The sequence below is a fragment of the Tachyglossus aculeatus genome, chromosome 6 (genome assembly GCF_015852505.1).
Source record: "Tachyglossus aculeatus isolate mTacAcu1 chromosome 6, mTacAcu1.pri, whole genome shotgun sequence".
Classification (NCBI taxonomy): Eukaryota; Metazoa; Chordata; class Mammalia; order Monotremata; family Tachyglossidae; genus Tachyglossus; species Tachyglossus aculeatus.
The window spans coordinates 61,032,187-61,046,737 of NC_052071.1; the positions used below are offsets into that span (position 1 = coordinate 61,032,187).

At 50.8% G+C, this 14,551-nt stretch overlaps 1 protein-coding gene across 1 annotated transcript in view; it reads left to right on the forward strand.

Annotated features, from left to right (window-relative positions):
* Nucleotides 1–4,815: 4,815 nt before the first annotated feature.
* Nucleotides 4,816–14,551, forward strand: part of LRCH2 (leucine rich repeats and calponin homology domain containing 2) — a 40,055-nt gene continuing 30,319 nt past the window's right edge. The window contains exons 1-3 of the mRNA XM_038747795.1: nt 4,816–4,899; nt 5,000–5,144; nt 11,213–11,357. Coding sequence (XP_038603723.1) covers nt 4,816–4,899; nt 5,000–5,144; nt 11,213–11,357 — 374 coding nt within the window. The remainder of the gene's footprint in view (nt 4,900–4,999; nt 5,145–11,212; nt 11,358–14,551) is intronic.

Below are 14,551 nucleotides of genomic sequence, written 5' to 3' on the forward strand. Positions count from 1 at the left end.
GCAGGTCTGGGGCAGAGAAAGGACTGGGAGCCTCCCTCTACCCACAAAGCGTTAATCTGTGATGTTTCTCAGGTGTAGCTTGTTTGAAGACCAGGCAGGGGATGGGCGTGCTTGGGTTCTTCCCGGAATGGAAGTTTCTTGAGCCTTCAAAACTCAGGCCTGTCCAGAGGAGCTGCAGAGGATGCCATCCTGGCCTCTAGGCCGGCCCTCTGTGCATACCGCTGCCCTCAGAGACAGGTCGTGCCTGACAGGACAGGAGGTGAGGTGCTACGTGGCTGGCAGAATGAATGAATCCTGCCTGCAGCCGCGCTAAGGTGGGCGGGGAGTCGGGGGAGAGGACGGGACGGGGCTGCAGGGCTGTGGTTTGAATAAAGAAGCAGGAAAGTTTGAGAGCCAGTGCACCGTGTTTGCACCAATTCAACCGCTGCACACATCCGTAAATGATTAATTTATATTAATATCTGTCTCCCCCTCTAGTCTGTGAGCTCGTTGTGGTCAGGAAGCCCGTTGTGGGCAGGGAATGTATCTGTTTATTGTTATATTGTACTCTCCCAAGCGCTTAGTACAGCGCTCTGCACAGAGCTCTCAATCAATAGAATTGACTGATTCAACAGCGCCCCCTTGAGGCCTCCTTCTCCTATCACAAAGATCCCAGTCTGGGGCCGCTTTCTTCTATTCTGTAGAAATGCCTTCAACCGCTGGCAGCAGTCAATCAATCAATCATATTTATTGGGCGCTTACTATATGCAGAGCACTGTACTAAGTGCTTGGGAGAGTACAATATGGCAATAAAACACACATTCCCTGCCCACAACGAGTTTACAGCCTAGAGGGGGGCCTATGAGCTCTTTATCTCTGGATTTTCACTGGAGCTAGTGACATTGGAATGAAAAGACTTCCCCCAGGATCCTGCGCAGATAGTAAGGGAGATATAAATCATGAGGTGAATTATAATCATGGGATCCTGAGCTAAAAGCTGGAGTGGATACAAAATAATCCAAACAGATACAGTCCCTGTCCCAGAAGAGGCTCACAGTCCAAGAGGGAGGGAGAGGAAGGCTCTTATTCCCATTTTAGACTGCAAGCCCACTGTTGGGTAGGGACTGTCTCTATATGTTGCCAATTTGTTCTTCCTAAGCGCTTAGTACAGTGCTCTGCCCATAGTAAGCGCTCAATAAATACAATTGATGATGATGATGATTTTACAGAAGAGGAAACTGAGTCCTCGATAGGTTCAATGACTTGCTCAAGGTCACAGCAGGCCAGAGGGCAAGTTGAGACTAGAACCCAGGTCTCCTGATCCCCAGTCCAGTTCAGGCCAGCTGCCTCCCATTGGATACCCACTGCAGGACCCGTGCTGACTGTTGTCTCTGGAAAATAGGACAGGGTCAAGGTCGAGAGTGTGTGGAGTCAGAGAAAGAATCAATTAGTGGCATTTACAGAGCATTTACTGTGTGCAGAGCACTGTGTGAAGTTCTTGGGAGAGTATAGTATAATAGAGTGGTAGACACTTTCCCAGCCCATAAGGAGTTTACAGTCTAGAGGAAGTAAGAGGGAAAAACTGGTGGAGAGAGAAAATAATAATGATGATAATAATAATAATAATAATTGGTATTTAAGTGCTTATATGTGCCAGGCACTTTACTAAGAACTGGGATGGATACAAGCAGATTGGGTTGGACACAGCTCCTGTCCCAGATGGGTCTTACAGTCTTAATCTCCATTTTACAGATGAGGCAACTGAGGCACAGAGAAGTAAAGTGCCTTACTGAAGGTCACACAGCAGAAGTGGTGGAGTTGGGATTAGAACCAAGGTCCTTCTGACCCCAGACCTGTGCTCTATCCACTAGACCACACTGCTTTTCGGCAAAGAAAGGAAGAGGGAAAATCAATCAGTACTGTTTATTTAATGTCTTCTCTACATCCAGTGTGGGAGGGCTTCTGGCCTGCTGTGATGTCATGAAATGGAAGGTAGAGACCTGATCCCTGACCTCAGAGAGCGCTCAGTCTAAGGAACAAAGAGGAGGAGAGGAGTGGGAGAGCAGAGCCAGGATCATCACCCTGTAGCCTGGAAGCTCCTTGTGGGCAGGGTACATTCTGCTTTGCACACAGTAAGGGCTTGATAAATACGATTGAATTCATTCATTCATTCATTCATTTATCGAGCGCTTACTGTACGCTGAGCACTGTACTAAGCGCTTGGAAAGTACAATACAATAATAAATAGAGAATGTGTCTACCAACTCTGCAATATTGTATGCTCTAAGTGCTTAGTACAGTGCATTGCACACAGCAAGCACTCTACAAATATGATTGATTGATCAGCTGATCTAGTGGCTCCTCTGCCTCTTCTGCCCGGCTGGCCAAAAGCCTGACCTCCCCAATCAATCAGTGGCATTTACTGAGTGCTTACTGTGTGCCGAACACTGTACTAAGCACTTGGGAAAACACGATACAAAAGGATTGATAGATGTGATCCCTGTCCACAGGGACCTTTGCAACATACAAGAGCAGACAGGCATTAAAAGAAATAACAGGGGAAATAGAAGAGTGTGAGGATATGTACATAAATACTATGGGGCTGAGATGGGTATCAAAGTTCTTAAGGGGTACACAGCCAAATACATAGTTGACGCAGAGGGGAGGGTACTTAGGGGAAATAGTGCCTTAGTCAGGGAAGGCCTCCTGAAGGGAATGTGATTTAAGGATGGTTTTGAAGATGGGGAGCATGGTGGACTGTTAGGTAAAAAAAGGGGAGGGACTTCCAGCCTCTGGGAACGATGTGGGCAAGAGATTGGCGGTGGGATAGATGAGACTGAGAACGGTGAGTGTGTGCGTGTTAGAGGAGTGGAGTGGCCGGACTGAATAGTGGTAGACCAGCAAGGTAAAATCAGAGGGAGAGAGCTGATAGAGTGCCTTAGAGCGGATGGTAAGGAGTTTCTGTTTGATGAAGAGGTGGATGGGCAACCACTGGAGGTTTCTGAGAAGTGGGGAGTCATGAACTGATATATCTTTTTTTTTGAAAATGAGTCAGGAGGGAAGTAAGGATTAGAGCAGCGAGAGACAGGAGGCAGGGAAGTCAGGGAGGAGGCTGATGCAGTAGTCTAAGTGGAAAATAAGTGCTTGCATCAGTATGGTAGGAGTTTGGATGGAGAGGAAAGGGTGGATTCTAGAGATGTGAAGGTAGAACCAATGGGATTTCATGATAGATGGAATATGAGGGTTCAAAGAGAGAAATGAGTCAAGGAAAATGCCAAGGTTGTGGGCTTGTGGTGGTGTTTTCTATAGTGATAGGAAAGTCACTGGGAAGACATGGTTTGGGTGGGAAGATAAAGAATTCTGTTTTGGACACGTTAAGTTTGAGGTGTTTGTGAAACAGAGATGTCTTGAACACAAGGGGAAAGGTGAGATAGCAGGAAAGGAGAGTGGTCCAGGCTGGAGATGTAGATTTGGGAATCATCCGCTTAGAGGTGGTAGTTGGAGCCGTGGGAGCGAATGAGTTCTCCAAGAGAGTGACTGTAGATGGAGAACAGAAGGTGACCCAGAACTGAGCCTTGAGGCACTCCAACAGTTAGTGGGTGGGAGGCAAAGGAGGAACCCACGAAAGAGACTGAAAAGGAGCCGTCAGAGAGGTAGGAAGAGAACCAGGAGAGGACGGTGCCTGTGAAGCCAAGGATGGATAACGTTTCCAGAAGAAGGGACTGGTCTATGGTGTTGAAGGCTGCAGAGAGGTCGAGGGGGATTAGAATGAAATAGAGGCCAGGTCCCCCAAAGCCTCTCCCCTGCTACGGCTGGGAGGCGGTACTGATGGTGCTGGTCTTTGGGGATCTGGTCTGTCCTTAGAGGGAGAACTGTGCCATCGGGACCAACTGGGATACGGGGCAGTCTGTCCTGTTGAAATCGGGATGCGTGGTACCCTGGAGTCAGTCCTGTGGGAGCTGGCTGAGAGAAAAATGGCTTTGTCCTGTGCCAGCCTCCCGCTCAGACTGTAGGCCTCTCGGGGAGGGATCTGGGGTCTTCTAATGCTCTTGCCCCACGTTCAGAAGCACCATGGTGTAGTGGATAGAGCACAGCCCTGGGAGCCAGAAGGTCATGGGTTAGACCTGCGCTTGTCTGCTGTGTGACCTTGGGCAAGTCACTTCACTTCCCTGGGCCTCAGTTACCTCAGCTGTAAAACAGGGATGAGGACTGTGAGCCCCATGTGGGACAGGAACTGGGTCCAGCCCGATTTGCTTGCATCCACCCCAGCGCTTGGCACTGTGCCTGGCGTATAGTAAGGGCTGAACAAATGCCACCATCATCATTATTTATTTACTTATTTTGATGGCATTGATACCTGTCTACTTGTTCAGTTTTGCAGACCGTGAGCTCGTTGTCGGGTAGGGACTGTCCCTGTTGCCGAATTGCATTAGTCCGGGGCTCTGCCCACGGTAAGAGCGCTCAGTAAATACGATCGACGAATGGTTATTCTTCTTCTGGTTTTTAGTATCAGAAGGGCGTTCTGCACAGGGTGGGAGCTCCATCACTAGTCTCGACGGGTTGAGCGTGAGGATGCGGCCTAGCCAGGCCCCCGAGACTGGGCACCCCATCACCTCTCCCAGCTCGACCCTCCCCTCCGGGGGGACCCCCCCTCCCCCTCCCCCGACCCCTCCCCCGCTCCTCGCTGGCGCATGCGCCCCGGACGGCTCCCCCTCCCCATCTTCATCCCTCCGCCCCCCTCCCCCCCTCCCTGCCCGCTCCCGGCGGGGGCGGCGGCCGTTGCTTTGTCGGTCCGGTCCGGCCCGGCCCGGCCGGTCGGTCGGTTGTCCTAGGTGCATGGCGGCCAGTCAGGGCGGCTGCTCGGGGGGCGGCTGCTCGGGGGCCGGGGGCGGCGGCGCCGGGCCTTCGGAGCCCGGGCCGGTCCCAGCCGGGCCCGGGGGGCGGGGGCCCGTGGAGCCCGGCCGCCGCCCCCGCCCCGCCGCCCCCGCCCCCGGCCCCGCCGCCCCCCGGCCCCGCGCAGCCCGCCGCCGCCGCCCCCCGCAGCCTGGACCGGGCCCTGGAGGAGGCCGGCAACTCGGGCATCCTCAGCCTCAGCGGCAGGAAACTCCGAGACTTCCCCGCGGGAGCGGGAGCCGGCTACGACCTCTCGGACACCACCCAGGCCGGTGCGGGGAGGATGCGGGGGCCGCGCAGAAGGAGGGGACGCGGATGCGGCAGGCAGGGATGCAGGCCCGGGGGGCGGAGCGGAGGAGGGGGCCCGGGGGCAGAGGTGGCGGGGCAGGCGACGGGCAGGTGGGGTGGGGGCGTCCCGGGAGCCAGGGGGAGGCTGGCGACGGCCGGGATGCGGATCTCCGGGTGCGGGCTTTGTCTCCGCGACGAGCCGCGGGGCGGAGATGCTCGAGCCGGGCCTTAGGCGGGGCGAGCCCCCAGACTCGCTAAAGGGGTCCACGGCAACCGCCCGGGAGCTCCGGGGTGATTGTGGGCGGAAAGCCGCCGGCCTCGACTGGTCCAGCCCCGGTGCCAGCCGGGCATCGCAGTCATCAGCATCATCAATCGTATTTATTGAGCTCTTACTATGTGCAGAGCACTGTACTAAGCGCTTGGGAAGTACAAATTGGCAACATATAGAGACAGTCCCTACCCAGCAGTGGGCTCACTGTCGGGTCCCCGATGCGCCCGCCGTGGGCCTGCCAACCGTGTAGCTCAGCGGCCCCCGATGGACCAGCCGGGGAGCCCGCCCAGTGGACCCCCAGGGGTCCGACAGGTGCGGCTTCCCTCCAGTCTTTGTTGTAGCGGCGGTCGGGGTCGGCACGGCTCGCCCCCCACCCCCGGGGGAATCAGTCGTCGATTTGGTTTCCGAAGGGAAGCCATCCATCCGTTAGGTCCATTCTGCGCCTCCCCCGCGGCCTGCGCTCATCCGCTAAACAGAACGAAGCCCCGAGCAAATGGCGTGAATTGTTTGGGACCGTCCCCTTTCAAGCCATTTTAAATCCACTGGAAATTCATCCCTCGTGATGGGGATGGAAACCGTCCGTGAACAGAATAAAGAGATTTCTGCGAGAGGGGGGCGGTTAATTTCTGACACCGAAGCAGGCTCAGGGTGGGGAAGGGGAAAAATGAAATCTCACGGTCTTTTCCAGCCCTTTTTGTGGATTTGAGAATAACCTTACTTTGGCCTTCCCGGGTCTGGCATTCTTGCTAGAGCCCCCAAGATTAGGAGAGGGGAGACGAATAATCTTTTTTTTTTTTTTTGCATGTAGCGTGTCCCAACTCCGTAAGCAGTTCTGTAAGTAACCCGGCACCATCGCCCGTCATCATCATCATCATCAATCGTATTTATTGAGCGCTGACAATGTGCAGAGCACCGTCGAGAACAGAGAGCTTTTGTGGGTCTTCAGACCTGTCCCGGAATTTCGTGTTTGAGGTCGGCTTGGGGGTGCAGCTCGGCATTGGGCCAGGAAGGGGTTTTCTTGACCTCAGGCAGAGACAATAGGTCCTCACTGGACTTCTCATTTTTCAATTGTGGACAGAGAATATGTCTGTTACATTGTTGTGTTGTACTCTCCCAAGCGCTTAATACAGTGTTCTGCACAGAGTAAGCACCCATTGATGGATTGATTGTTGAATTTGAAACAGGAGGAACCAAGTGAATTGTCCATGTGAGCCTCTGTTCTTATACCATGCTCCTAGACCAGGCAGACAGGCAGAGAGGAAGAAGAGGAGGAGGAGGGAAAAGGAAGAGGAAGAAGGACAAAAACCTCACCCCCACCCCACCCCATTCTTTGTCTGGACACATTTGAAGGCACTTTGCCAGAGCTCTATGGTGTGTGAACTCTAGCAGGGACTTTGGACTTTAGGCCTCTCTGAGTCATGGCTTGGTGGCATTTCTACACCAGCATAGACCAACCCCGCTTTTGTCCTCAGCTGTACACAGATTTCAATCAATACTATTTATTGTGCCCTTTCTCTGTATACAGGGTTATACTAAGCATTTAGGAGAATACCCACAATTCCTGCCCTCAAGGGGCTTAAAATCTATCCAGGCTGACAGGCATTAAAATACAGACAGTGATAGCAACCAAGAATAAGGATATGTATATAAAGTGCTTCGGGGTTGGAGGTACGGTAGGAACTTAAGTGCTTAGGGGGTCTAGGCTTGAACGCTTAAGGGAGGGATGAGGGGTGGTCGGGAGATGAGAAATTGGGCAAAGGAAGTTTTCTGGAGCAGATATGATTTTAGTAGGACTTTGAAGATGGGTAGAGTGTTGGTCTGTCTTATGTGAAGTGGAAGGATGTTCCAGGCCAGAGGGAGGATGTGAACAAAGGGTCAGTGGTGAGAGAGGTGGGTTGGAGGAACGGTAAGAGGAGAGAAGTCTGTGGTCTGAGTTGTAGTAGGAGAGGAGTGAGGTCAAGTAGAAGGCGAGCTGATTGAGTGCCTTAAAGCTAAAGGTGAGGAGTTTCTGTTTGATGTAGAGGTGGATGAGCAACCATTGGAAGTTTGTGAGGCATGCACAAAATGTTTTAGAAAAGTAATCTGCGCAGTAGAGTGAAGCATGGATTGGAACGGGGAGACACAGACCGGAGGCAGAGAGGCCAGTGATAAGACTGATTTAGTAGTCGAGATACAATATAACAATTTTTGGATCAGCTTGACTGCAGTTTCATTGGGGAAGAAGGGGTGGACTCTAAAGACATTGTAAGATAGAACCAACAGGATTTGGTTGGTGACTGAATGATGATGAGTCAACGATAATGCCAAGGTTGTGGGCTTGAGAGAAGCACAATGGTGCCAACAGTGATGAAAAAAATCAAAGAGAGGAGAGAGTTTGGGGGAGAAGACGAGTTTAGTTTTGAACACATTGAACTTGAAGTGTTGATGGGACATCCCCGTAGAGATGTCCTGAAGACAGGAGGAAATGTGAGATTACAGAGGAGAAAGGTTGGGGTGGAGAGGTAGATTTGTAGTTGAAGCTGTGAGAGTGGGTGGGTTTTCCAAGAAAGTGGGAGTAGATGAAAAATAGAAGAGGACCTAAAGCTGAGTCTTGAGGGGCCTCTACTTTCAGAGGGTGGGTGGCAGAGGAGGGGCATGTAAAAGAGACTGGGAAAGAGCAGCCAGAGAGATAGGAGGAGAAGCAAGAGAGCACAGTGTCAATGAAGCCAAGGTTAGACAGTGCTGTCAGGAAAAGGAAGTGGTCAGCAGTGTCGAAGGCAGCTGAGAGGTCGAGGAAAATTAGGAGGGTTGGGTAGGATCCATTGGATTTGGAGAGGAGGAGGTCATCGGTGACCTTGGAAAAAGTAGTTTCAGTGGAATTGAGGATGGAAACCAGGGGGTAATAATAATAATAATAATGGTGGTATTTGTTAAGTGCTTACTATGTGCAAGGCACTGTTCTAAACACTGGGGGAATACAAGGTGATCAGGTTGTCCCATGGGGGGCTCATAGTCTTAATCCTCATTTTACAGATGAGGGAATTGAGGCACAGAGAAGTTAAGTGGCTTGCCCAAGGTCACACAGCTGACAAGTGGCAGAGCCGGAATTCGAACCCATGACCTCCGACTCCCAAGCCCGCGCTCTTTCTGCTGAGCAGAGAGTCAAGGGGTGAGTTGGAAGAGAGGAAATGGAGGCAGTGGGTGTAAAGGGGTAGGGCAGGACTGGAATGAAGGATAGGGCAAAGGCACAGGAGGAGGAGACAGAGACCAGGGGCTTCCATGTTCTACCTTCTCCCGTGTATATTTTGGGGCCCCTAATGCTGTAATTGTGAGAGATGGGGTAATTGCACCCCGGTTTCCTTAGCGATTGTGCCTGGGAGGGGATCCCGGAAGATGAGACTTGACTGAGCTTGGCCTTTGGAAGTGTTGGATCCAGTTGGCCCGGCTTGTCGCGCCAACCTCAAGGCCCTTCTGGAGACCTTCAGTTTGATCTCAAGCTGCGATGGGACCATCTGTTCCACTGACAGATTTGGTCTAGAGCGGCGATTGGCTTGTTAGCTCCACCATCGAATTTGATCTGGAGCAGCAATGGGATGATCTGCTCCACTGGCAGATCAGATCTAGAGCAGTGGTGGGCCGATCTGGCAGATCTGCCGGATCTCATTCACTGGTGGATTTGGTCTAGAGCAGAAGTGGCCTGTTCTGATTAATCTGGTTGCCTGGAGGATTTGGTCGAGAGCAGTGATGGTGAATCTTGTTGCCTGATGGATTTCGTCTAGAGCAGTGGTGGACCACCTAGTGCCCCCAGCTGATCTGCGCCACCTCCTCATTGGGAAACTGAGCTGCTGGTCCCCTGCCCTTTGAGCTCCCCCTGCCTTTCCCATGGTGACTGGGAGAAGTTTCCACGGCATCTACAGTGACTTTGACAATCCCCCAAGTAGGCAGCCCTCCACCCTGGCCCAGGGCTGGAAAGCCCACCGGCTCCCAGAGGGTCCCTTCCATGTCTCTTCACCTCTGCCTCTACCTTTCTGCTCACAGTAGGATTGTGCCTTTCTGGGGAAAGGACTGGAGACCCCTCCTTTTTCCTGCTCGCCAGACCACAGTTCTCCCCATCTCCAGACATCTTCTGAAAGCTCACCTCCTCCAAGAGGTCTTCCCCAATTAGAAGTTAATCTCCCCACGTCTTATCTCCCCAACTGCCACTTCAGCCTTTTTCATGGTATTTGTTAGCTGCTTACTGTGCCAGGCACTGTACGAAGCACTGGGGTAGATATAAGCTGATTAGGTTGGACACAGTCCATATCTCACATGGAGCTTACAGTCCTAATCCCCATTTTACAGTTGAGGTGAATGAGGCACAGAGAAGTGAAGTGCCTCATCCAAAGTCACACAGCGAGTATGTGGGGGTTGGGGGGGTGGCGAGATGACAACCCAAGTCCTTCCGACACCTAGGCTCGTGCTGTGTCCACTAGGGAATACTGCTTCTTACGCTGCCTTCTGTGCCACCCCTCCTTTAAAGTGTTCACAGCACCCATAGCACTCCCCTACCTACCAATTTAGGTACTCTGCAGTGAAAACACTAAGTCTTCCACATATTTTCCTTTCCATTCTCTTCTTCCTGTGATCTGTAATTTATTTTGTGTCTCTCTCCCGTGCTATATTATAAATCCTTGAAGGCAGAGATTGTGTCTACTACTGTTGTATTCTCCCAAAGTGCCCAGTACAGCGCACTGCACACATTAGGTACTCAGTACCAACTGTGGAAGCACTGACTAATCCTGGCTAATCCCAGGTCTGCCACTTGTCTGCTGTGTGACCTTGGGCAAGTCACTTCTCTGTGCCTCAGTTACCGCATTTGTAAAATGGGGGTTAGGACTGTGAACCCCATGTAGGACAGGGATTGTGTCCAACCTGATTAGCTTGTATCTACTCCAGCACTTAGTACAGTGCCAGGCATATAGTAAGCGCTAAACAGTTACCATACAACAAAATTGACTGAAGGAGAAATCAGGGCCATCTTTCAAGGAGAGTCTGGGATGTGGTGGAAGAGGGGTGGGACTGGGACCAGACCATTACTCTATTTATTTATTTATTTTACTTGTACACATCTATTCTATTTTATTTTGTTAATATGTTTGGTTTTGTTCTCTGTCTCCCCCTTCTAGACTGTGAGCCCACTGTTGGGTAGGGACTGTCTCTTTATGTTGCCAACTTGTACTTCCCAAGCGCTTAGTACAGTGCTCTGCACACAGTAAGCACTCAATAAATATGATTGATTGATTGATTGGAAGGGTGTCTCTTGGCACTGTCTCCAGGACCACAGATCTGGAAGGAATTCCTGGAGGAGCTGGAATCTTATTCCACCAGCTCTAACAGGAATTTCACAACCTCCAAAGTACATACTTGAATTTTTCACTGCTGGGTTTGCTTCAACTCTTCAATTCTTCCATCGAAAAGAGAGTGTAGATCCAATGGGTTTTAGTCTATGGGCAATGCCCAGGTAGCAGCCAATGTTATACTACCCTAATCAGCGGTCACTGGGGCCCAAAATTCAATCATTCTGGTTTTAGGTTACCCAGGATTTCATTAGACTTCACAAGTCACATCAGGTACACACTATTCCCTAAAGCTCATTTGCTCTGAATGCTCTCCAAGCCAGGACTTTTACATTCCCAAACGAATTCCTCTGTAAAAACAGCTCTTCCGGCATGTAGCTCCAATTATTTGAACCCATTAAGTCTTACAATCCTCCTGCTGGTTCAGCTTAGCTGCAGGTCTGCTTCAGACATGCATGTTTTTCAGATCTCTCCAGGAATCGCTTCGCTGAAATTCCTCCTGATGTTTGGTTATTTGCACCACTTGAGACTTTGAATCTGTACCACAATTGCATCAAATCCATTCCTGAAACCATCAGAAATCTGCAGATGTTAACTTACCTTAATATCAGGTGAGTAGCCCTGTCGGAGGTCGTGGTTTTCTGAGCCTTGGAGGATGCTGGATTCCATCTGGAGCATGCTCTGGTTTTTATTAATAATAACTTTGGTATTTGTTAAGAACTTAGTATGTGACAAGCACTGTTCTAAGCACTGGGGTAGATACGAGCAAATTGGGCTGGACACTGTCCCTGTCCCATGTGGAGCGCATAGTCTCAATCCCCGTTTTACGGATGAGGTAACTGAAGCCCAGAGAAGTGAAATGACTTGCCCAAGGTCACATAGCAGATATGTGGTGGAGCCGGGGCTACAACCCATGACCTTCTGACTCTCAGTCCCGTGCTGTCTCCACTAGGCCATGCTGCTTCTCTAGATTTGGGGGGTGGAGGGGGCAAAATGGTGGGGTTGTCTGGGATGGTCCTGGGAAACTCCAGCTGGAATTTGGGGAAGGGTTGCAGGGGTGGGCGGCCCATCTGTGGTGTTTATTGAGTGCTTACTGTATTCACAGCAATGTCTTCAGAACTTGGTGGTGTAGCACTTCATGCAGTACCACATATTCCAGAGGCACTCAGTCCATGCTACTGGAATAGAAGCTATGCCCCCAGAGTTGTGTTGCAGTTGGTTGGGGCTGATTTGTGTCTTTTTTTGTGGTATTTTTTAAGCGCTTAATGTATGTCAAGCACTGTTCTAAGTGTTGAGGTAGATTAAAAGAGAAGCAGCGAGGCTCAGTGGAAAGAGCACGAGCTTTGGAGTCAGAGGTCAAGGGTTCGAATCCCGACTCCACCAGATCTCTGCTGTGTGACCTTGGGCAAGTCACTTAACTTCTCTGAGCCTCAGTTACCTCATCTGTAAAATGGGGATTAAGATTGTGAGCCCCACATGGGACAACTTGATCACCTTGTATCCCCCCCAGCGCTTAGAACAGTGCTCTGCACATAGTAAGTGCATAACAAATGCCATCATCATCATCATTATTATTATTATTATTATTAGTAAAATATAATCAGGCAAGGTACAGTCCCTGTCCCACATGGGGCTCACAGTCTAAGTAGGAGGGAGAACCGATCTTGAATCCCCTTTTTGTAGTTGAGGAAACCAAGGCCCAGAGAAGTTCAGTGACTTGTCCAGGGTCACACAGCAGACAGTTGGTGGAGCCAGGCTTAGAACCCAGGCCCTCTGACTCCTGGCCCCGGGCTCTATCCACTAGGCCACGGGTCTTGTGTGATTTTGCACAGAAGGTGGTCTCTGAGTCATCAAGCCACGTCTCCCTGTCCCTGTGGATGGAGAAGCATTGTAAGACCATCCATGGGGACAGGACCTGGGGGTCTTGGGATGCCTCCAGGTAGGGAGACATGGCTGGTCCTCCTGGGGCTCGCTGCACCATGGTGCTTGGCTTTCCAGGTTTTGGGTCACGGTGACTCCTGAATGACCCATGTGGAGAGCCCGCTGCCAGCCCCGCTGCGAGGTATTGTTGGGGTTTTCACCACAGCCGGTACACTGGCTCACTTGAGTTGTTGCTTGTATCGGGTGAAAGGCTAAAGTTTAATGCTGACCGGCGACAAGCCAAATTTCATTAGGCCCTCAACATAGTGCTTTCAGTAGGACAAAGATGGAAACTTAGGACAGCTCTGTGTCCAAAGTGCTTCCTACTCTCCCCACCTTTGTACCACAAATACATTTTTCCCTTTACATTCCTTATTGGCCCATAAAATTCTCACTCCCTTTAGTGCCACACACATTGAGCAATTGGTCAGTAACCTTCTGTGATCTTGCAACCTTCTATCTCCATCCTTATTGATTCCCACACCCACTGTTGCCAGATGTTTCAGACATTTAACTCCTTCCTCAGATCCCATGTTCCCCCTAAATCTTTTGCCCCTAAAGACTTGTCCATGCGTTTTACTGATAAAATTGAAACTATCAGGAGTGATCTCCTTAAAATTTCCGTGCTCCTCTCTAGTCCCTCCATTCTCCAATTCGCCAATTCTTCCATCCTTCCCAGCATTATCTCGAGGCGATCTCCTGCCTCCTCTCAAAATCCACCCCTCCACCTGCACCTCCCACCCCATCCCTTTGCTTGTCCCTTCCTTTCCTCCCTCCCTGACTGCCATTTTCATCCATTCACTTTCCAGTGGCTTCTTCCCCACTGCTTTCAAACATGCTCATGTCTCTTCTACCCAAAGAAACCCTCCCTTGATTCCATGGCTCCCTCCAGTTATCACCCCATCTTCCTCCCACCTTGTTGTGGGCAGGGAATTTGTCTGTTTATTGTTATTTTGTACTTTCCCAAGCTCTTAGTATAGTGCTCTGTACACAGTAAGTGCTCAATAAATATGATTGAATTCCTCTCCAAACTCCTTGAGAGGGTTGTCCCGCTGCCTCCACTTCCTCTCCTCCAATTCTCTCCTTGACCTGCATCCTATCTGGCTTTCACCTCCTTCACTCCTTGTAAACTGCCCTCTGAAAGATCACCAGTGACCTTCTTCTTGCCAAATCCAATGGCTTCCACTCCATCCTAAGGGAGGAATAAGGAGGGGGCAAACGTGTTGACATGCTTCAAAGGGTTGGTGTGGAGAGTGCAGGTGGAGTCCAGAGGATCTCCTCTTGAGATACTGCTGATACTGGCTCTCTTCTTTTCTCTCTGGCTTTCTCAGTCTCTTTCACGGGATCCTCCTCTACCTCCCACCCTCCAACTGTGGGAGTCCCTAAAGGCCCAGTTCTGGGTCCCCTTCTATTCTCCATCTACACTCACTCCATTGAAGAACTCATTTGCTCCTGGGGTTCAACTACTATTTCTATGCAGGTGATTCCCAAATCTACTTCCCTAGCCCTGACCTCTCTCCTTCTCTACCTGTCTACCAACTCTGTTGCATTGTACTCTCCTAAGTGCTTAGTACGGTGCTCCGCATACTGTAAACACTTAATAAATACTACTGATTGATTCCAGAGGTTCCTCTGTGGGACAGATGCCACAAGCAAGTTTTCCCCAGCTGAGAGCTTGCTGGCTCAGCCTGCCATCCAGCCTGCTGGGTGAAGCAAGTGGCGGAACATGAAAGATGCGAGAGCGGGTCACTGTAGTCCTCTGGGGGAGTGGGGGTGTTTTCCCTACTAGGATCTCACCCTAGCGGGTTAGAAGGTTCACTCTGCCCTTCCTTTTTCTACCTGGACAGACGAATAGCCAGTTCCCTGAAGTTGTTGTTCTGGGCAG